The sequence below is a fragment of the Amblyomma americanum genome, chromosome 3, assembly GCF_052857255.1.
Source record: "Amblyomma americanum isolate KBUSLIRL-KWMA chromosome 3, ASM5285725v1, whole genome shotgun sequence".
In the NCBI taxonomy this organism is placed as follows: domain Eukaryota; kingdom Metazoa; phylum Arthropoda; class Arachnida; order Ixodida; family Ixodidae; genus Amblyomma; species Amblyomma americanum.
Window position 1 is genome coordinate 207,465,137 of NC_135499.1, and position 22,475 is coordinate 207,487,611.

The 22,475-nt window shown below is 49.8% G+C and overlaps 1 protein-coding gene across 1 annotated transcript in view; it reads left to right on the forward strand.

The window, feature by feature from the left end:
* The window catches only part of LOC144125945 (protein Wnt-4-like), a 50,788-nt gene that overhangs the window by 18,303 nt on the left and 10,010 nt on the right, over positions 1 to 22,475 (forward strand). The window contains exon 2 of the mRNA XM_077659775.1: positions 16,610 to 16,866. Coding sequence (XP_077515901.1) covers positions 16,610 to 16,866 — 257 coding nt within the window. The remainder of the gene's footprint in view (positions 1 to 16,609; positions 16,867 to 22,475) is intronic.

Genomic DNA, 22,475 nt, shown 5'->3' on the forward strand with positions numbered 1-22,475 from the left:
GAGAAAATAAAACAAAATTTTGATCACACTGACCATTCATTCATTCATTCGCCAGAGGTAACCACTGGAGGATTATCGGATACGGCGCACTATACCCGCAATGAGAGCCGCGACTGAGACAGCGATCGTTGTAAAAGGAAGCGTAAGACCTTACGCAGCGGAAAGCCTCCCGCAAAGGCTCAGCGAAGTCCAGCCAAATTTCAACGGAATAGTATACGCATGCTGGAAAACAGGAGCGTACAGGTACATGCCATTTCTTTTCGCGTGCTAACCTAAGCAGCAACGGTCTGGCTTTTTTTTTCCTTTCTTCCGCCGAGCCACGGCCCCGAAATAGTCCAACTTTACCGGGAACTGTTGCAACGCGCAGCGCTCCGCAGCCGTTCGTCATTTCCCGCCAGTTCTTTGCAAGTAATGCACAAGCCAAGATGGACTGCAGAGAGGCGGAAGCAGGCGCGCATGACCAGAGAGTTTTTTTTTTTTTTTTGCTGCCTGTCGCCTCTTGAAGAACGTTTGTTGACTGAGCAGACTAGTGTACCGTGCTAGCCAAAATTTAGTCCCCCCCCCCCCCCACCCTCTTTTTTTGTTTTATAGATAACTGGCCAAAAAAACCATAGGCGCGGTATGTCGAAACATAGAAATCCCTCCTGTGTTAACCTGCTGGCCCCTGAGAATGTTATCTAGGGTATGTATCGGGAAATGCGCGATATTAAAATTGTGCCTCTTGTAATGACGTGAACAGTGTGGCCTACGTGAGCCTCGCAAGTGGGCACCTTCACTTACTGTTTGCTTTCGTTGCTTGCTTAGAACGCGGCCGTAAAAATTTGAGGGGCACCCGGTATCGAAGGCTGCTTAAATGCGCCGCGATGCGGTACATTCTTTTCCTGACTGTTGCGAAGCTACAGGCCGGGAAGGGCGACTGTTTAGTTTATTTGCTGTCTTTTTTTTATAATTGAACAGGCTCATCGAAAGGCCTCAAGCGATATGTTAATACGACGCCTGTGCACTTCGTAACGTGCGCCGATTACCTGCACACCCAAGAGAGTCTGAACTTCGGCAAACGGTGAGCTAAACTGCGTTCTTTAAAGCCACCGCCTTGTACACAAAGGGAGCATCGCACGAGCGCATCGCCTATGCGGCGAACTCCGGACACGATCTTATTGACGGGCCTTCACGCTCGGCTTTTGTTCCCCAGTCCGTCCCGCGAGCGATCGGCAACACTTTTTCACAAGATGCGCGCGAGTCACGAGCGCTCAACCTGGACGCTATAAAACCTGCGTGGTCTCTCGTGATTGCACTCGCGTCTTCGCCGCTCCAGATAGCTCCGAGACGAGCCAAGCACGGTATGTGGGTCTCTCCCAATGCTCGCATGTATATGCAGGCGGGAAGGGGGGGCACGCGTCTCGCAGCGAAGAGAGGAACAGGACGGCGCCGGGGCGGACCGCCTGCGAACAGCAAGCGAGCGCTGTGTTTTAAGTCGTTCTCTGGAAATGCACCCCCCCCCCCCCCCCCTCGTCTACGCATCTACTGCAACCCGGGGCGCGCGCGCGGACAAAAGGAGGCCGAATGGCAGCAGCATCGGCGGCGGCCCCCCCAACCTGTGTGCGGGCGGCCGCGAGGTGTGAATTTTCCCGGCTCGTAATTACAGGTTCGGCGTGGCCCGCCTGGTCGGAGAGCAGGAAGTGATCATCGCTCAGTCACGGCATCCGAGAACAACGCGGGGCCCACCGCCGCCAAGGGCTCTCTCCGCGCCTCGGAAAAAAAGAACGGAGGCTCGTCTTTCACCTAGCTGTGTGCGCCCCACCCGCTCAAAGTCGTCTCCATTTCTCTTTTTCATCATTTTGTTTTTTTCTGCGGGAGCGATTCATTTTTGTTTCCGCTCGTTGCTGTCCATCCCCAGCACGTAATGCGTGTTTTGTGTCATAGCAGGACCCGCCTCGACAATCGCCGAGTCTCTGCTGCGCTCTGCAGCAAACATTTAAGGCCTCTAAATTGACGCCCGACGGCCAAGGCCATGCAGTCGTGGCGTGTAGGTTTGTGTGTCTGCCGGTTATTACTCGGAGAGTAGGCCCGCGAGACCCGTGCATACTGTGTCTTTGTATGCGTATATGTATGTATTCACTTTTGCAGTACGCTGCTCATGGGCGCGCGGCAAATCCCCCGACGACGCGAAAGGTGCTGACGTCGATCGCGCTTTAGCTGCAAGAGCAGCCCGAGAAAAATAGACTCCCCGGTGATTGGGAGAAAGGGAGCAATTGTCCTGCGGAAATCGCACAATACGACGCTAGTATCATCCGCGATAGCATTCAAGCCCGATATTGCCAGTTCGGTAGCAGGCTTGTCATCATCATCAACAACAACAATAACCCACTGCAGGGCAAAGGCCTCTCCCATATCTCACCGATTTACCCTGTCCTGTGCCAGCTGCGGCCACCCTATCCCCACAAGCTTCTTAATCTCATCCGCCCAGATAACTTTCTGTCGCTCCCTGCTGCGCTTGCTTTCTATTGGAATCCACTCCGTTACCCTCAACAACCATCGGTTATCTTGACTTCGCATTACATGCCGATGTCCATTTCTTCTTGATTTCGACTGGTATATTATTAAATCGCGTTTGTTCCCTGCACCCTATTCTGATCTTATCCTGTCTCTTAACGTTGCTGTCTTATTTTTAGTTCCACAACTCGCTGCGCTGTCGTCAATCAAAATTCAACGCTTTTCGTTAGCTTCAGTGTTTCTGTAAACCTGAACAGTATTATATACTTGATTACAGGAGAGGTTTTATTGAACTGTACAATATTAAGCTGGAATGGCACACCGTCGAGAATTACAAGTCCTCCGGATAAGTCCGGAAATTTGTTAAGTCAAGGACTGTGTCCAGACGGTGCTGTTTTGACGAAGAATACAAGATGGACATTAGAAGTCAGAGGAATCGTATCGCGCACGTGTTACACTGGCTCCTCTTCAGAAACTGACGTCTCCTCGTTGATCCGATCTGTGTGTAAGCCACGTGCGATAAGCCACTGAAACAACGGGTGTGCATAATTTGGCACTCTCAGCATCAAATTTTCTTGTTTTCTCGGTGCTGTTTTTTTTTGTTGCCTCCCCAAGAGCATATGTGTTGGCGTGGAATTCCGCATCATTGTAAAGAAGAAATATGTGGGCTTGCCATCACGTGAATGCTTCGAGCTGTTCTTCGTTCCAGCGCTGTTTGCGTTTCCGCTCAAATGGTCATCGTGACGTCGACTGCTAGACGAGCCGTTCGCTCTACGCATTTCACATGGTAAACTCAAGAAAAGCGGAACTTTGCATATCACCCTACTGATTGTTATGTGCAGTATCTGATTCCGGAGCAACACTGCGATTCACAGAGATCTCATATATTTTGTAATGTTTTATACTCGTGTGACATTCGTGGGAAAGAATGTGGTCCAGAAAGGCGGCCAGACTTGGGACAAAACCTAAACGGCAGTGGGCGACGCAGCGATTTGTAGTGTTTGCTTCTGATGGGCACTTGACTTTGGCACAAGGTTGTGACCGAGGAGTCAGTTTTTGGATAAAGCACGCACCAGCGGCAATTTGATGTCCTTGAAGCTCTAGCGAATTAATGTCCTGATATCTGTGAGCGGGATAATTTTACATGAACACATTAAAATGTTGTGTAACTTTCTTTTTTTTTGCAACGACAGCTGTTAAAGGGTTCATTCCCTGGGATTCGCGTCGCTGTGGTAGTAGTAGTAGTAGTGGTGGTGGTGGGGGTAGTAGTGGTAGTAGTAGTTGCAGTGGTGGTAGTAGTGGTGGTAGTAGTCGTAGTGGTGATAGTAGTGGTAAGTAGTAGTAGTAGTACTAGTAGTAGTAGTAGTAGTAGTAGTAGTAGTAGTAGTAGTAGTAGTAGTAGTAGTAGTAGAAAACTAAAAAGAGTGCTATAAGTACAGCATAAATGTCGCTATCAAATTCTTTACTTCAATATATAGTGAATAGTTAAATCAAAAAACCTCTACAGTGATCACTGAATCTCGAGTTACAAAGTGGTGACCATCCAGAGAATTTTTATTTTAGTAATTCTTAACTTTACACGAAAGCATAAACGAACTGACCTGAACTGAAGCCAAAGCTCGGATATGGACTGAAGGTAACCCTGTAAAGGTTCCTGGTAGCTTGCGAATAAACGTCGCGGTTAAAGTTGTGAGGTTTACGGCTTACTGAAACTTCGGACGCGATTTTCTGTCGTAACGCGGTGCTGATCTCTAATAGGCACCGTGTTTATTCGTTGGCGGTTCTTCGGCAACAATTTTTTTTTCCTTATCGCTTACGTATATCGCTTTTTCTGTTTATCATATTGCTTGAATATGTGGCATCGCGAGGCTGTGTGAGGAAAAAGCATTGCGGCCGCTTCGGCTTCTTTTGGCTCATTGCTAAAATTTATCTGGCAGTAAAGAATCTGAGATAAGCAAACAAAATTGCGCCTACGAGCTACCGGAATGCTACGTACGCAATGAAAAAATGAAAAACTTCTAGCTCAAATTTCCACAGCTATATTTACAAGCTCCTATAGATGATAAAATTGAGAAAAAAATTCAAATTTCACAAATTTGAAATTATGTGGTTTTAACAAATTTTCGAAAGGAACTCAGGGCCACTTTTTTCCGTCCGGGCTGCTTTTTCCGAAACCCTTGCTATTTTATTCAGCGGTGTTAGGAACGGCGACAGCAGATGTTGATTGGAAACAGCCAGCACACTTTTTTTCTGGGTACAAGCTTGGGGTTCAGTGCACCATCTGTCTAATTGACGGAGATTGTTTCCCAGGCGTGTCGTAATGGACCACCGAAAAGAGGAGCCGGGGTGTCATCTGGCTCCAATAACCGTGCTTGGCCTCGTCACACTGAGGCCGTCCTCAACCCTATCGAACGTCGGTCTGAAGTTTGAGCAAAAAAAAAAAAAGTCCTCTTTTCAGTGGCTCATCACGTGTCGATCCCTGCCACGGTAAGGCAGGCGGGCATTATCCCCAATCGTCGCGACTATGCTTAGGGACAAAGGAGCAGCACCCCCCCCCCCCCAACTTCCCGGCGGGCCGGCATTGCTCTTCGGGTCTTATGAAGAACATATGGGGGCAAAGCTTGTCTACCATCACATGCCGACCAACCGCAGTCTTCTCAAAAAAAAAAAAGGGGGGGGGGGGGGACGCGTGAACCCAAGTTCAAGAGTGTGTGCGCCAGATGAACTTTACAGGACGCTCACTCGTCGGGAGGCCTGTTCTCCACTTAGGGAATGAAAACTCTATAGCACTCGGCAACACGCTTGCTCTTTGCGTTAGACATATTGTGAATAAATCCAGTCGTCTTCATTCGCCCATTAGCTAACTCCTTCAATCGACGACACTCGATTCCTGGTTAGAAACAAGCATCGACTTGACCGAGGATCCCTCAAGCGGCACCCGAACCCCGTCTCTAACAGCAGCCAGAAATAGGGAGATGAGGTAGTCGTTAGAATTTAAATAGGGAACCAACAGCCACCAGCGCCGCACGTGATAGTTGGATGTGGAGCTGGTGAACACTCTAAAGCTTAGACTATATGCAGAATACATACCTTCCAGAGCAGACAGTGAGCCAACCGTCGCCATAACTCAGTTGTTGCTACAGCATTACACGCGGCATGTTGATATTTTGGGTTCGGGTATACCACAGCGTCCGCGTGACACTGATTGTGGGATCAGGAGGAAAGTGGCTGCCTTTTCTATATCATTTGTTAAATTATGCTAGCTAAAATGATTGCCTACTTAATTTACCCGTTTAATTGTTGCCTCAGTTTCAGTGACCTGTTTCTTTCTTATATACATCACATAATAACCACCACATCTCCTTATTCTCGTCTAATGTTCTCCGAAGCAACAAAACAACTATTCATATCGTCGTTCAGAGAGCCGGCGTGCGCATGCACAGCAATTTCGGACAAAAATTTTAAAAACTTTTACGGTAATATTGAAGGTAATGGTACATTCTTCTGATATTCAGCAATACATTTATTATAGAGTGTTTCCATCGATCGTATCGAACAGTTAAGACTCCCACAAAAAACTAATTGGGAAGGCTTTTCACAACAGCAGAAACGGTAATAGAAAAAAAATTCCAGGCTGCCGTCGGGTGATATGTTGATTGTTATAGTGGAATCTTACATTACATGAAAATATTGCGTTCATTAATGGTTTCCCGCTCAAAAATGTTTTTTGTCCAGAATTGCTGGATATGGCAGCGTGCTATTGAACACTGGATGACGCCTTCTTGAAATGATCACAGCGTCAGACTATTAAAACTCGGTGGTGGAATGGAGACACGAAAGCGCGCGAGGCTGGCTTACGCCCGCGTGTCCATGCGCGCGCAAACATCAGTTTCTCTCGTCGCGGAGGGGTGGCGTCGCGAGAAGCACTGCTTCCGATTCTGAAAGCAAAGCGCTGCCGCCCAGGTCGTCGGCAGATAGAAACGAACAGGCCTGGCTACGTGCGGCTCTGCTCGTGCTTCTTCTCTCGAGGGGCGGTGCACCGGCTGCGTGCGCAAGGGAGGCGGCGGCCACCAGCTGTGCTCGACGCACATGCCAACACGTTGGGCCGACTTGTCTCGTTGTTCTCCTAAATCAGGAAGGGGCACCGGAAACTGAAACCGCGCCTCGCAAACGACTACGCGCACAGGCGCTCCCCTCCCGCCCCGTCCGGTCAACCCGTCTGCGGTCTCCTCCGCCGCCCGCGGGCGTGCTCCGCGCTTCGACGGGCCTTGTCTGTGTGCGCGGTGGCCACGTCGGTGACCATCTGCCGCCTGTCTCTGCGCTCGAGCTGAGCATGCACATACGTGGAGGGATATGCATGCTTGCGCGATGGGGCTGTGACGTCATCTAACGCTGCGTGCGTCGCTGGTTGGGGATAGACGCGGTTCGAGAGGCAGTGAGAAGAAAAATAAAGGATGTTAATACGGAGGTGCTACGGTCAGCCTCTTCTATGCCTTGCTCGAAATTCTTTACGTCCACAGGTTTTATTTTCATTTCATTTCATTTATTTCATCCTTAAAGGCCCGAGGGCATTACATAATGAGGGGCGTACAATTGGTTTTGTGTAAATACACTCATGATGAAAACATGGGCACAATGAACGCAACACTGCAACTGTAAACGCTAAAAAAATAAGGAGGCTCAAGTGGTTACAAATAAGGTAAGCAAAAATACAGAAAAACACAGGAAAAAGTCGTGTAATGCAGAAAGCCATGTAATAGGATAGTCACGGCACACCCCAAGTCACAAATATCCAGGTTGGATCCTTGCTCCTCCGAACTTTGAGCGCTTCTAGGGTGACGTGAGTGTCCCACTGCACTGCTCAAACGGAAGCCCTGTGGCCAGAGGAATTTCGACCAAGGCGGACAGGTTAGCACGAAGGACGCCTAGCGCTTAAACGATTCTTCATCCGACTTTCTGCCATATACAAGCGCATCGCTTGATGTGCGGTGCCCAGTAGGTCGTTGTGCGTAAGCGCCTCGCGGACGAGTTGCGCACAAGGTGAGACAGCCTTTGGCGGAAGTACGCAGTTCACTCAGCGCTTTACCGCTTTAGTTCCTAGCCCGTATGATATATGCAGAACGTCATTGTTTCGTGCTTGTTAGACCGATTTCATTGGGTAGGACAGCCAGAATGATGGGATGGCGTAGATAGACAAACAGGACACGTTGCTGGGCTCTGTGCAGTGTGTCCTCTCCGCCTCCTTACGCCGTCCTGCCCCATCGTTCAATCTGGCCAACCCAAATTCATGGCAAATGACCCTGCGGTTGCACTCGTGATGCTTTGAAGCTTCGTCGAATGCAAAGGTCTGGGACCGTCCTGTGTCCATGTGGAGCCCCAAGCGTGGTGCACTCCATTAAAACTTCTTTTTGAGAGAGTTGACGCATGTCGACCGTGCACAGCCTTTTGTTTTTTTTTTAACGGTTGTCTGTGTGCTCTGTCTTTACTCGTGGACTAGCTGTGTCTGTTCGTGCTAAAACCTTTTTACGGGAGCGTGATGCGCTTTTTTGCAGCGTGCACGGTCTTCGTCTGACGAAGGGTGGCAACGAGGTAATGCAGCCGTTAATTCTACATATTCCAAGCCCTTCACCATCAAACCGAATCTATAATATTTTAAGCCTTTCACCAAGGAATAGCAACACATCACAAAAGTTGTCAGAATTCCGCCAAGGACGAAGCATTATGTGATAGGTATAGCTGCACAACAACCTTTCATCATTCGCCTTTCCTAACCTTCATGTACAGGACACTGCGTAGGAAACTTTCCCCGGTCGGGGAAAGCATCATCACCAGCATAGTCGGCGTCGTAGTATGTCGTAACGGATAGCCCCTGGTCAACAAGGATGTCATCCAAGAGGGTCTTGGGTGGACGCCGTTACCGAGTGGGAGGGGGGGGGGGGGTAGTTTTCTCTTTTTCTTTTTGTTTTCCGCCACTCCTTGGAGTAATCAGAAAGCAAGCCCGTATAAGGCTTGTCGTCCGTATGATCCAGCATGAAACTATATTGCTATATTGCGAATCCCAGGGGACGAACGGTCGCGCTATTCATTTTCGTCATAGTTGCTATTGCGTCGACATATGGTTCTCTCTTATTCTTCCTGTTTAGCTTCCATTGTCGCGTTGACCTGCAGCGTTACGCGTCGTCCCGTTTAGTGGCTCTGTCCGTATCGGCCGCTCACAGTTTTGCTATCGGGTTTCGAGGCAGGCTGCCACTCCCCGCTGCTTGAATGCCGCTCCGCACAGTAGCGAGCCAGCCGCGTGGAAACGCGCAGCAGCAGACCGCGTTTTCAGCCCGTCACAGGGAAGAGGGGGGGGGGGGGGGGAGGGGGGGGGGGGGACAACGGGGGCACCGCCGCATAAACCCCCGGCGGGCCGCTCAAGTGCCGCCCGAGAGCAGAGCGCGGCGCTCACAAGGGCGGGTCCTGGTGTCGCCGCGCGTGGGAAGGAGCGGGGCCAGATTGGCTTAGCCGCCGCGCACAGAGCGAGATCCCGGTCCCAGATCTCTGCCGATCGCATCACTGCCGGGTCATTAAGGGCTCTTGCGCGAACGCGGGAATACACGCTGACTCCGCAACCGCGCGTCGCGGCGATCCCGTGTACGCGAAAAAGGATTACGCCGACGGCAGTGGCTGCAAGTCCGACCGTGCCTTCCCCTTTTCACAACCGGTGCACCTTCGTTTCGGTCCTTTTTTTTTTCTTTTCCCGCAGGAACTTAAGCCCGTTCCTTTATTCTATGTTTCTGTTGTCTTCCGTTTACGCCGCCTTTGTCCCTCCTTCGTCCGTTCGTTTCATTCTTCGAGTCGCGGCGGATGCTGGTGAGTTCTCTCGAAGCAGACACAAGTTCGCCGCAAATCCGATGCGATCTCATTTTTCGCAACACGCTTATGTGAACCCGCATGTGCGCGAGTAGGTAGTTCCCGGCTGCGCGCTCGACGGACTCTCTCGACCCGCCTCATGCTCGCAGCGGTTGTCGGGGAACTAGCCTCACGTGTGCACCGGCGTTTCGATTCGATATACTTGTGGCCGTGTACATACGATGGTCGACACACCTTCCCTACTAGAAGCATTCCGGTCGACGTGAATCTGTGCGGCCGGCCTCGTTACATTTTCTGGTCGATGCGAGCTCAGGAATCGGACTCAAGAAGGTGCCACTGGATTCATCCCTTTAAATTTGAACTACGTGTAGTCATGGTAATAAAGGTAGCCATACAGAGTGTAATGGTAATGCTAGCACTAGTTTCTAAAGTAAAAACGTCTTTGTTGCTAAAAAGCAGAAAGCGTGGAACATTTCCTGCCACCGTTACTAGCCTAATGGGACATCCCCATGCCCAATACAGCGCCTGCAGCGCTCTCATTGCTTGGCCATTAATGCTTGGTTATGCCGCGTTATGCACTTTTATCTTCTGCTTAGAAGATGAGCACGTGATCGCGCACTCTTCACATCTCGTAATGACATTTCGGACAATCCTGTCACGCAACAAAATCCTTTTTGACCCAACATGATGAAGCCCTGAATGATGGCAAGGGAGCGAGAGAAGCCACAGTAATTACCCAACGCCTTTTGAGCCGCCCCAAATTCGCATAGTAACGCGTCGATTACAACCATTTTTAAATTTTTTCTATCCTGGTGACCACTGCGCAATCAAAGTCTCTAATATATGCCTCAGACATTCACGACACATTTTTCCTACAAAGCGCATTTATTTTACTTCGCGGCTCCCTCCTTATTCGTCCTAACAGCATTTGAAGCTCAAGAGAATATAGTGAGTTCTGCACTCGGAGTCGAATGCTCATGGCGCGGCTAGCCCTAGGCAGTGAATCTAGGCTGCATCGAGCCCCAGACGCTTCATCGCGTGGACGCATGCCGCGCCATGTCATGAGAAGCGAGGTGCGCCAGAGATGCCGCGGATAGGGCGGTGAGAAACGTCTGTCAAACTAGCGTGATTCATGAGGCTGTACTCGGGAGGCTGCGACAGCACGCTGCGAATGAAATCAGCTTATGCAGAGCGCGTAATTACGTGAGTCATGTCTTATCGTACACATCAAACCATATGACGGTGTTCGCGCGTCAAGCAGTGTGCGATGTTTTTCTGAACACGTGATGCATTCCCGTGGGAAAGCATAGCGCTTGTCTGAATGTGGAGCGCGAAGCACATCGTACCCACTATCTGTCGTGCATTTGCTACGACGTAGCCGTAACATAGAGTAGACCGGCTACTTTATGCAACAGTGCGGTCAAAACGCAGTGTTATATCAGTGGGAACCATAGAGGGATACAAGTGTGACGACCAGGGGTGGGGAGGGGGGGTTAAAGTGATGAGGACAAGCCTTAGTTGGTTCTATTTCTCGATGACTGAGAGGCCGCGGCTGTCACTGAACTGTCACGCTGTCACTGCGCGCGTGTTGGCTGAGAAAAATGCGACGCACGCCTCAAAGATGCAAACGTAATAACTGGAGGACAAGAAATGAAAACGCGCTTTGTTGTTACTTTCGAAGAATAGTCATCGCACTTCGGATGTGATAATCAACCATGAAAGTAGTTATTCTCTATAAAAAACCATGTCCTAATTTCGCTTTTTGCATTCTAACTGTCCCGATCAGGCTTCTTTTCACACCCATCGCATACCCGTCCCCGTAAGAGAGAAACCGAAATACACAGGAAACGCTTGTACGCGATCAAAATCTTGGCTTTGCCGAACTGCTCTCGAGCTATTCGGCGAAGGCAACGTCACGAACCTTGGCAGCATAAGTTCGTTCCGATGGCACGTAATGACGAAAAAACCCGAGGCCATCAGACTGGCGACCCGTTGTACACGAGGGATCCTGCGCGCATGTGTGAAGATGTCCGTCATCTCACCGGCTGCGATGCCAGAGGTGCAAGTGGCCCAAACTGACCCTAAATATGAGCGACTGTTTGAACGGACGATTTTTCTTCGTGGCTGCGCTGTCGGGGCGGTGTTTGTCCACCCCTGCTTCCTTTGGGTGCTTCGTGAGCTGATCTCAGTTTCGCTTGGCTAACGAACATTTCTTACCAACCTTCGCCCTAATGTGGACGCGCTTTCGCGACACCTCTGAAAGCGGCTCACGCTCAGTCTTTTTGTTTCCTGCATAGATTCTGCGCACGTTAAACTGAAAGTTGCGAGCCTTATCGCGCTGTCACAATGTCTATCTCTCCCGCAGTAAGGCCAAAATAAAATGGCATTGATGCTTTTATATTCTCCACATTTCGTCGTTGAGAAGCGGACGTGTTTGCCCCTGTAGTGCGCGCACCGGGTTTAATCCGCCAGGAAACAAACATAAAACGAGAATAAAACTGATCCGGTCTGGAGCAGCCAGAGCCACTCGTCTCCAACGTCCACGACTGCTGTTGATGCCGTCGTCGCTAAAAGTGAACACCACGAACCGCGCGCCACACATGATTTATTCTTCCGTTCCACTCTTCATGCGCCGCGTGCGTACCGCATGCAAATTGCCCGCAGCTCAATTGCGCGTCACAAAACGTATTGCGTTCGCTCCGCATACAAAGCTACAGAGAAAAGAGCTACGACAACGCAAAAGCGAGCAAAGAACAGAAGCCGCGGGGTAAGCTTTCTAAAAGTGTATCACTGCGGGACAAAGCCGGCGGGCGAAGCAAAACGCGACAAATCCAAAACAGTGTGTCGACATCGCCGCCACTGACCGGATTTTGCAAAGCCCGCTGAGCCGCAGCGCTCGGTTGTTGTGCGGCGAAGGCAACTTCCGCGAGTCAAGCGGATCGCGTCGCTCGGTGGCTGGCTGGCGCGCGGCGCTCTCCACGCTTCTTCTTTTATTTATTTTGTTTTGTCCCGGCTAGCGTTGGCTTTTGACGTCGCACCCGACGTCGGCCCTCATCGCTGCGGGGAGGAGAGCACAGGAAGGAGGCAGTGGGGAAAGTCGGGAGTCCTCCTTCCCTCCTGCTGCTCCCGTCATCCCTCTTATCCCTTTATTTATTTCCCTTTCGCCCGTCCCGGTCTCTGAATGGGACGGCGGCGGGGTCACTGCGTCGCGGAGCTCCCTTCCTTTCTTTCCCTCTTCTAACCGCGTTACTACACCGAGCGCGAAATGCGATCACGGCCAATTGGATTAACGCATGGGAGGGAGAAAAGGATGGAGGCCATCGTGGCGTAAACGGGAGCACAAAGATGGAATAGAGGGACGGGGGGGGGGAAGAGGCAGTTTTGCGCGGCAAAATGGGCGTAACGAGGACAAAGGGAAGCTCAAGCGCATCGCTCGAGGAGACATCGGCCTCCGGGATCGGATGTGCGCTGGTTTCGTCAAAAGATGCCCTTGTGAGGATGGCCCGTAAAGTGCGTTGTCATCTCTAGAGAAATAGCTTAAAAGGAAAAGTTTCGACGATTATTTGCTTGTATTTGGCAATGAGTTGTAAAGCTTACGAAGACTACAGACAGTCTTATCTGGCTGTTATTAGTATTTTAATATCTGATAACAAGGTTTTCCTAAGAGGCTAGAGAGACCCCGCGTCACTTACCTAGAGCGCGAGAGCTGTGCGTTTTGAAGTGAAGGAACAGCTACATCATATGTAGTAGATTCAAGTTTTAAACGGACACTGAGATCAAATTGTAGCTCGCCCGTATCCATGGACCACGGCATTCGAATGATAAAGAGACCACTCTAACTGAAAACGGAGGTTTTTTGAAAGGTATAAAAGACACAAAACGAAATAGAGGCGTCGCCTGCGCTCGTCGGCACCTAAATTTTGTGTGCGGATCCCGGAGGCTACGCTACAGGGTCATTCGCTTCGAAACAGAGGCAACCAGTGCTTCTCCGCGTGCATATCACGAGTTTGGTTCAAGCGCCGGAAAAAAACAACAACTTAAGTTCAAGTTTCTCAGCCATGCATATGTTTATTTTTTTTTTTGCAGCCGTACAAGCGTTAATATACCCGGGAGGAGCCAGAAAATTCATTTATATTGAGAACAGCAATTGAATAAAGTTGTGCTATATTTACATTTAAACGTCACTGTCTATGAGGGGCAGCACAATCGGGCCTTGAACGTCGCGGCTGCTGCCAGATCTCCCTTGTTTCCTCTGCTGCGTAGCACTTCTGGGCAACTACGAATAACGGGTGTGCGAACTTCGTCAGCATTCCACAAAAAATGGCGAAAAATTCTTCCGAAAATTGAGCCTGTCCTTCGGACGGACGAGCCCGCACATTCGCAGTTGTCCCCGATTTTCCCGCGCGTCGCCACCGACGCGTCCTCGCCGAAATGTCGGGAACACAGAAATACTCCCGAGCCAGTTGTATTTTTAACCTCGACAGCTATACACAGCGATATCAAGTATAGAACCCGGTCGTAAAGCCCCCTTTTCTTTTTTCTATTCACTGTGACGAAACAAAAAGCGCCGCGTGCGTGCGCCGCGTTTTTGTCTCACTGAGCGCAGGGAAAACGGCGAGATTTATGTTGGGCGATTTGTGAATTCGTTCCCGTCGTCCTCGTGTCCCCGAGCCGCGCGTGGCTTTGCACTCGCGCGGTTCCCTTTTTGGGCGAAAAAAGACAGCTTGGTCGGGCGGTAATGGGCGCGTATTTATTCTCCGGATGGGCACCAGAGGGCCATAAGTCGCGCGCGGGGACATCACATAGAAAATATAATAATAATAGAGGCTCTCGAGGTCGCAAGATGCTGTGGAGCGGCGAGAAAGCGGCAAGAGGAAAATGGGCCGTGCGTTGCACGTCGGCGACGACAAAAGGGGCTTTATAGCTACAGCTGTTTCAGTAATCCGGCGTCGGAGAAAGAGCTTCTTGCGGCTTTTTCTCGGGCGCTTGCTTGAGCGCTGGCTGAGTAGCGTACAAGGCATCCTTAGAAAGTACAGTCGTCGCGCGCGCTTACAGATGTGTGAGCAGCGCATCGCGTCACTTTCCTGCCATATTGCATCTCGTGCAAACCGCAGCATGCACTGCGCTTGCTCCAATAGGTGTCCAGTATGATGTGTTCTAAGCCTAACGTAGAAAGAAGAACTCCAAGACCATGAAACACATTTTTATTTTTCTATTCAAGACCATCGAAAGTCACAGTCCTTCACACACTGGTTCCCAAGTTCTCCGATTCCTGAAGAAACATTTGTGGCAGCCTTTAGAATATAGCTGGGTGGCCTCTTCCAGGTTCATAACCATCAATAAACTGGTGTCCTCAAAGCGGCTCCTTCAGGTTTCAAAACAAAGACAGGTCACGGGGACAGGTTCCCAGCGATTGGGTGGGAGGTTGGCGACTTCGAAGTTGGAACCCCCGATCCAAGACGGCGTCATGTGCACCGTGTCAGCTGTGAAAGAAAAAAAAAAACAGAAGCATCACTTGGGCGCAATAGGCCCCTGTCATCGTTGTTTTGACTAGGATGTAATCAATCAGCAGAACACCTTCTTCATCCGTAAAAATTGTCCCCATGATTTTTCCCGCTGAGACTGTTCTAAGCTTGGCAGTCAGAGTAGCATTCGAGCCTCCTGACTATACTCCCTTTGGTTCCCAGTGTTAAATCCAAGTTTCATTACCAGTCAACAACCGCCTGTAAAAGCAGCTCTCATCAGCGCTAACCAAGACTAAGGTGTCGTGAAAACATTTCCCTCCGTATTTTTTTGTTTCAGGGGTCAACATTTTTCCGCGCTCAACGCGATCACACCTTGGACATACCCGAAATGTCGGTATCATTTCTGCGTACTCAGTTTACCAATGTCCAGTTTCATAGCAACGTACCTGAACAACATCCATGTCGCCCGTCCTCCACGTAGTCCACCAAACGGTCTTTGCCTAGCCTGAACAAATTCGCCTATCGCCTAACAGTCTCATATGGCAGCGCACAGCGCCCGTACGCATTCATCATGCACTTGTCAATACACACCGACGTTTTTTTTCTTTCGTCGAAACTCAGATAAAGACACATTATTTGATGTAGTTTTTCTTTTAGCCGTTTCCACCGGGTGACTTCCAACTGTCCCTGTGTTATATCGAATCGGAGACGAAACTTTCGAGACTAGTGACCATTACATATAGGAGGATGGCGCAATATGCATGCAACATTGCGTTATTATCTGTCAGTTTCGTAACAAATATATGCCTACAACTCACGACTTTTCATAAGGATAGACCGAGAAGCCTCGCAAAGTGCATGTAAACGGCTGGTTCAAGGTATTGATGCAAGAAGGCGGGAGAAAAAAAAAGACGAACGTGGGGAAGGCTGCAGAGGTTGGCCTAAAGAACACGGAGCAAATCTGAACTTGTCGCGCTTTGTGTCGAGCCGCCCGTCGGAGGCATAGTGCTGCTATCCCTTGAGCGCATGTCGAGCGTTGAGCTGCCAGATTCTGGCAGTGCCCGAAAGCTGGCGTCTTTCATGTGATCCACGTCGGGATTCGACCACGTTTTTTTATTTCACTTTTGCGTCGTCACTGCCGTGTTCATTTGGATAATGGCCGGGCCCGAGCTCGCCTGGAAAACGATGAACTAACTTCATGCCTTTAAAAGCGCACACCCTATACTTGACCGTGCAGGTGTCAGAGGTTAGTTTACCTACGTCACCCTGCACGTGAGCTTGGGGGAAGTTATAGACGAAGAACAGAAAGAAGTAGTGGACCAAGAAAAGCATCGATCGGTGGAAATCAATTTCTGCAGCAATGGCACCTAGCTTTGCGCGTGCGCATCTGGATTTTTGTTTTCGCCCTTGTTCTCTGCTTCCCTCTACCGACAAGTGCGAAACCGTAATATTTTCAACTTTCAACCACTCCTGGGACTTTCAACTTCTGGGACGTGAGGACTGCATTTTCGCATTGTCTGGTACAACTTCTTAAAGGAACGTTCACTGTACTCTTATAGCCTGTCTTCTCTGTTTATCATTCAGACTTCACACACAAAGTACAAACCCTTTTTACAGTTCTTAGTCAGTAGACACTTCCTGGGCATTAACACTTGACCATGGACATTACTGTCCCTTTTGCGACGTTATGCCAGTCCTCTCACTGATAGCCTAATTAGTGGGCTAAAGAGTTGAGGAGGAACTTGATGTCTATTCGGCGAGTAGTATTTGTTCCCACACATATCGCCATGCCTCCGCAGGCTGCTGGGCATGCCGAGCACGTACCAGAACATGCTGACGCTCAAGGCGTCGGCGCACTCGGAGAACTGCCACAAGCTGCGCTACCAGGTGAAGGAGAACCGGGACCTGTGCGTGCTCAGCCACCGCGCCTTGCAGACGGTGAGCCGCGGCGCCAAGCTGGGCATCGACGAGTGCCAGTTCCAGTTCAGGGCCAGCCGCTGGAACTGCACCACCTTCCACAACATACCGTCCGTCTTCGGAGGGGTGCTCAACGTCAGTGAGTATAGCCTCTCTTCCTACCGCTGGCCGGTTCAGTGGCGGCTGGTTCTGCAACGAGTTGTGTATACAAGCATCCAGAGAGGCGACGTACGGAGGTCTTCGGTCTGACCCGCGGTGACAAGTAATGTGCGGTACTTGCCAAAAGTAACCTGACATCGGCGTTTGTTTCTTAGGCGTGTAGTGGATAACTTATCGCACCTGTTACGCTGTAAATCTCTAAGTTAATTAGAAAATTTGCGTTAATCTTTTAATAACTTTTGGCTTCTAGGGGTGCTGCAAGGACTCCACCACACGGATGAGAAGCAAACCCCGCTGCTTGCTTACTTTTGGTAAAGACCGTACATAAGGCGCCGCGAGTTTGCAGATTCTTGAAATTCGATGTCCAGTCTTTATTGCCACGAACGCAAGGAACCAGGGGCCAAGAGCCTTACGTGAGATATGAACCCTTCTTGTAGCCTAACCGCGCAGACTTCATTTTTCAGGTGCATACGCTCAGGTCGTCCCCAGAATACCGGTGGGTTCCAATTCCAGGCTGCGTGTCGTGGCTGTGCGCACCTTCAGTTTCATCACGGCTGGCGCTTTCTGCACCCAGAATAGACGCCGGAATAGATGTGCATAACCTCACAAGACCGTGAGGTCCTCTCCGCTCGATTTCTCAGGGCACGCTGTTGAAGAGCATCTGCAGAAGGAGATGACGTTGGTCGAGAATGAAGACGGAGCCCCGCGCTGTGGCCGTCGCTTCTGTAACTTTCTGTTAGTACTATTGTACAGTCTTTGTCAAAAATACACAGCCCAAGGGGTTTTCTTCCAAGCTGTGTATAGGTGCTGTTTAGCCCACTTGACAGTCCTAAGCTTTGGAGGGCTGAGGACCTAAGTTCCTCCCGCCTTCGTGAGATTAGGGCCCCTGGGTATGCAAGAGGAGCCGCGCTGCAAGCCCCAGAAGCAGACCCCTTGGACTTTACATAGTTTTGAAAAAGACTGTACATACTTTCTGGTTAATTCTCAGTTTTGTCCCAGCGGGAAGACTGGAAGGAGTGCTGCCGAACGTCGTCGCACGGCCAGCTTCAGGTTTCTCTTCGTTGGTTCCCGTGTCCAGTTTCACAGACTCCGGTATACCCGTGTTCGCTCACACTACCAGCGCGTGTTCTACCCCCAGGTCTCGCAGGTTCGAGCAGAAATTAGCTCTCGCGGGGGGGGGGCGGGCGAACTCGTCCCGAGAGCCTCCTTTCTCGCTCCTCCGTCCGTGGGCTCCGCGGGCGTACACTGCCGAGCGCGCGGTATGCTCCGTCGAGATGCGACACGTCCCCGCTGCCGAAGGCGGCATTCCTTCGCGGGTCCTCCGAGGCGGCATACCAGCGGCCCTCTTTTGCATGCCCGCCACGTTTGGCGGCAGACACGGGGCCACTTTAGGGCCCGCTATCTTTACGACCAGGGGCCGGGGCTTGTCCGACGCCCACGGCCCCGCGGTGATGCAAGCATCGCGGCCGATTATCGGACCGCGCCCGGAGTGAGGGGGGAGGAACAGCAGGACTCCCGGCGACAGACGCTGACGCGCGCGCCGCTTGTAGGCGACGGCGCTTTACGACCGCCGGGAATGCGTCCCTCCCGCGCCGACGGCAGCCCCTCTGCTTGCACCACACGCTACCTTCCGAATGCATGGGAAAACTCAGGGAGCCCACATGGATCCACTTCAGTCGACTCATGGGCAGCACCGATGCAGGACTATCGAGCATCATTTATTCCGCAAAGTTATAGGAATGATGTGAGCGGAGGTGCAGATCACGTGAACGACACAGTGTAGTGGCAATTTCGCACCTGAGCTCCAATTGGGAAGAAGTTACCCGAAAGATTTCGCAGATATTGCTCAGCGCCCTGTTCTGCGTTTACTGGATCTTTATCTCTCCAGGAAGCATACGGAACAAAGAAGTGTGGAGAAAAAGAAATTAAGCAAATTTTGGCCGCACTAAAAGTTGTAGCCTGTACCCGTGAATCCAAATACCCCAGTGCACCTTGTCAGTTTCGCACTCAGCGTCCGAGCCGCGAACTACTTTTTTTCTTTTTTCAGCGCAGAACTCTTGATTCATAAACTTACGTGGTTACCGCACATGCTCGGTATCGTCTGTCTTACGCGGCGTTAAGTTATCAATATTTGCCACTGATAGCTCAGAGCAAGTCAGTATTGGTCCAAATGTATATTGCAGTGTTGCTTTCATTTATCATCAGTTCATTTTAGCGAGAGGAAAACATTCCTAATTTTGACGAAAAATAAATTTCGGGCGCTCGACTACTGATCCGGAGTTCCCGGGTTCGAACCCGACCGCGGCGGCTGCGTTTTTATGGAGGAACAACGCTAAGGCGCCCGTGTGCTGTGCGATGTCAGTGCACGTTAAAGATCCCCAGCTAGGTGGTCGAAATTATTCCGGAGCCCTCCACTACGGCACCTCTTCTTCCTTTCTTCTTTCACTCCCTCCTTTACCCCTTCCATTACGGCGCGGTTCAGGTGTCCAACGATATATGAGACAGATACTGCGCCATTTCCTTTCCCCCCAAAAAACCAATTATTATTATTATTATTATTATTATTATTATTATTATTATTATTATTATTATTATTATTATTATTATTATTATTATTATTATTATTATTTTGCCACCGAAAACTTCAACCTTAGCTAAGTTTTCCAAAATAAAATATTTGTTTTGTTCCCTGCTGAAAAGTAAAGCGCCACCGTTCGGCGGTCTTCCCAATTTGCGAGATGATCGCAAACATATCACCAAATATACTATATAAAGTTGGTACCAAATTTTCTTCCTTTAAACCACGCTTGCTGGGAGATGGGTCGCACGAAGTACTGCTTCGCAGGACGTTACAAATTTGGACCAAAAATCACCACCTTTGCGAATGACCCAGTATTATATTACTTTTGCTACCTCGTTGAGTTATTCAACGCTGTAGCGCTGTGGTGGTTTTATTAACACGACATTATTTACATTCCTGATAAATATAAATATATTCAAATACAAAAGCACAAAATAATTATAACAGAAACCTTTTTAGACTGATCACCAGATCAACAACTTAACAAAAAGCTATTGCTTCAACATAAATTAATTAGAAAGGCCGTCCGAGATTTCTTTCAAAATTTAAAGTGCTAAGTTTTTACTTTTTATCTCAGAATATTTAAAATGCATGTTACATCATTTTGTAAATGCTTGAATTGAAGAAAGTAAAAAGGTCCGTTTTCATTGAAAAATGATGGAAGCTGACTAAAGATAATAAAAAATTGGAGACGACACTCAAGCTCCGCCTTAAGAGTATGACGCGACAGCGTGATGGGCTAATTCTCATATATGCAGAAGATGATTCTCTACTTGACATTCATAGATCCCTGGGAGTCCGCGTACTCCGCCTAGCGCAGAGGCACAGCGGTTAAGCCCTGCAGAATCGTGCAGCGACTGTCACATGAGCCAAGTGACTGGATAACATCTGGAAATTCTGTACACTCTTTGCAAAACTGAAGTCTTATATCTCTACTGTAAAGTTCACTTGCGTGGCAGCAATGTCATGTCGGCGATATCAGTGCTCGACCACGTTTCTCTCTACAGCTCAATCTGGTTGTTAATGGCGATTCGTTGCAACTGCAACTAACCGTCGTGCGGACACGCCAGTGGCGTTTCCGGCTTCCGGTACTCGTAGCTGTAAGCGCATCGCGTGATAGTCAGACCTTGACATTCAAAACAGCAAGATTGATCATCTCGCGGCGGCCTCTTTTCTTTTTCTCGTGAATTAATATGCGCACAGCAAGCTCGGCAAGCTGTTAGTGCAGTGGACCTCTGCACAGGCAGACTCAGCATAACTTTTTCGCGAATCACGGGAGAAGGCGCAACCTGACGTGACGCCGAAGAGCCTCTCGTGGCAAATGTAAACACTGGCCACGCGAGCAAAGAGCGAAGAGTAGACGTACTTTTCGTCTCTTCTTCCTTCTCCTCCCCCTCACATGTTGCCGCTGGCACGCCTGGCGCTCTTGAGTGGCGTTTGTTTACGGACGAGTGATTCATAAATCTTAGGTGCGCAACCCAGTTGCCCGTTTGACCAGAGAGCAATTTCGCCCGCGTGTTTAGTCTGCGAGACCCCGTGTTCATTTTATCTCCCTCCTCATCAAAACTCTATTGCGAAGCAGACTTCCTTCGCCCCTCCTGTCTGTTCATTGGCTTTCCTTCGGCATCGGCCGAAGACCTCCGTATTACGCTCTGCTTCACGCGTGTGACCGGTGTGACTCTGCTCCCTGCAAGTGCTTCCAAATTCTGTCAATCACGTGCAGGTTGATGTTGGAGCAAACCACGCTCAGTCTCGCGGGAGTTTCCTTGCGGTCAAACGTGTACTGTTTTAACACAATAGCGTTACAAGGCCCGTTCACCATAAAATCCAGTGTCGGCGTTGTCGGTGTTGTGAGCGAAAAGCCACGAGCATAGCTCTGCCAGGTGGTGTGACCTAGGAGGCAGGTGGGCCACCTTGGTCACATGACCTTGCGGCATCACAACAACCTGCCCACCGGACAGTGAGCACACTGCCCACAGTGGCAGGTCGCAGTTAAATCAAGGATTGGTCGCTCAGAAAGAGCAACCTAGTCACAAATGCTCCATCGCATAGAGCACCTGTTATCGCAGGGCAGTAGCGCATCGCTTAAACGCTGCACCACTGCGCCAGGAGTGGTATGAGGACTCCCGGGGATCTATGAATGTTGAGTAGAGAATGACCTTGTGCATATCTGGCAATTAACGCATTAAATATCACGTCATACCCATCAGGCGGAGCTTAAATGTCCCATCAATCTTTTTTTCAGTGCACGTCGAAATAAGCCTTCGCCAGACGCTGTATCGGCGACCGCATTCCGCGTGCGTCGTCAGTATGTAGGAAACTTAGCTGGCCATTGCACTGATAGCGGGCAGGAGCCAGCTGCTCTGCACAGCTCTGCATCAACGCCTAGCCTTCCACAGCAAACCCGCGAAAGGCTCTCTGACGTAAGCGTGCTTTGTAATGGCAGGCTCCTTTCTCTTTGGCTGTCTTATGTCTGCTCTATCTGTGCTGTCGGCTGTCTTGGTTGGACGACGCCGGTGCGTCAGACATTCAAGCAACACTATTAACTAATAGAAGCCTTCTCAATCTAGCACCGAGATGCTAAATTTGCCGGTTGTGTAAAGTGAGCAGAAGGAGGAGAATTACAAGTTATAGATTGGAGCATTGTAGCATTGTAACCTGCGCAAGCTTAGGAGCATTCACAGCTCCAGCAGTCACAGAATAGCGCCTCTGTCACAGGCGATGCTTCGACATTAACTTTGCTCACAGAGAACTGCAGCAGATAAGGATTTTTGTGAGCGTATACATTCGAAAACATCACTTTGAAACCGACCGCGAATCTCAGGAAAGCGATTGAAAATAACTTCTTGAATTACGTGCCCTTGTAAGTAAAATGCGGACCAAAGCCAGTTTGTAACGAAGCACTCGAAAGCACGATTATTTCGTGTTAGCAGCCAAGCGGATGTTAACACTTACGTTGCCCTTAAAAGCGACAAAATAAAGCGGTCATCATCATCATCATCATCAGC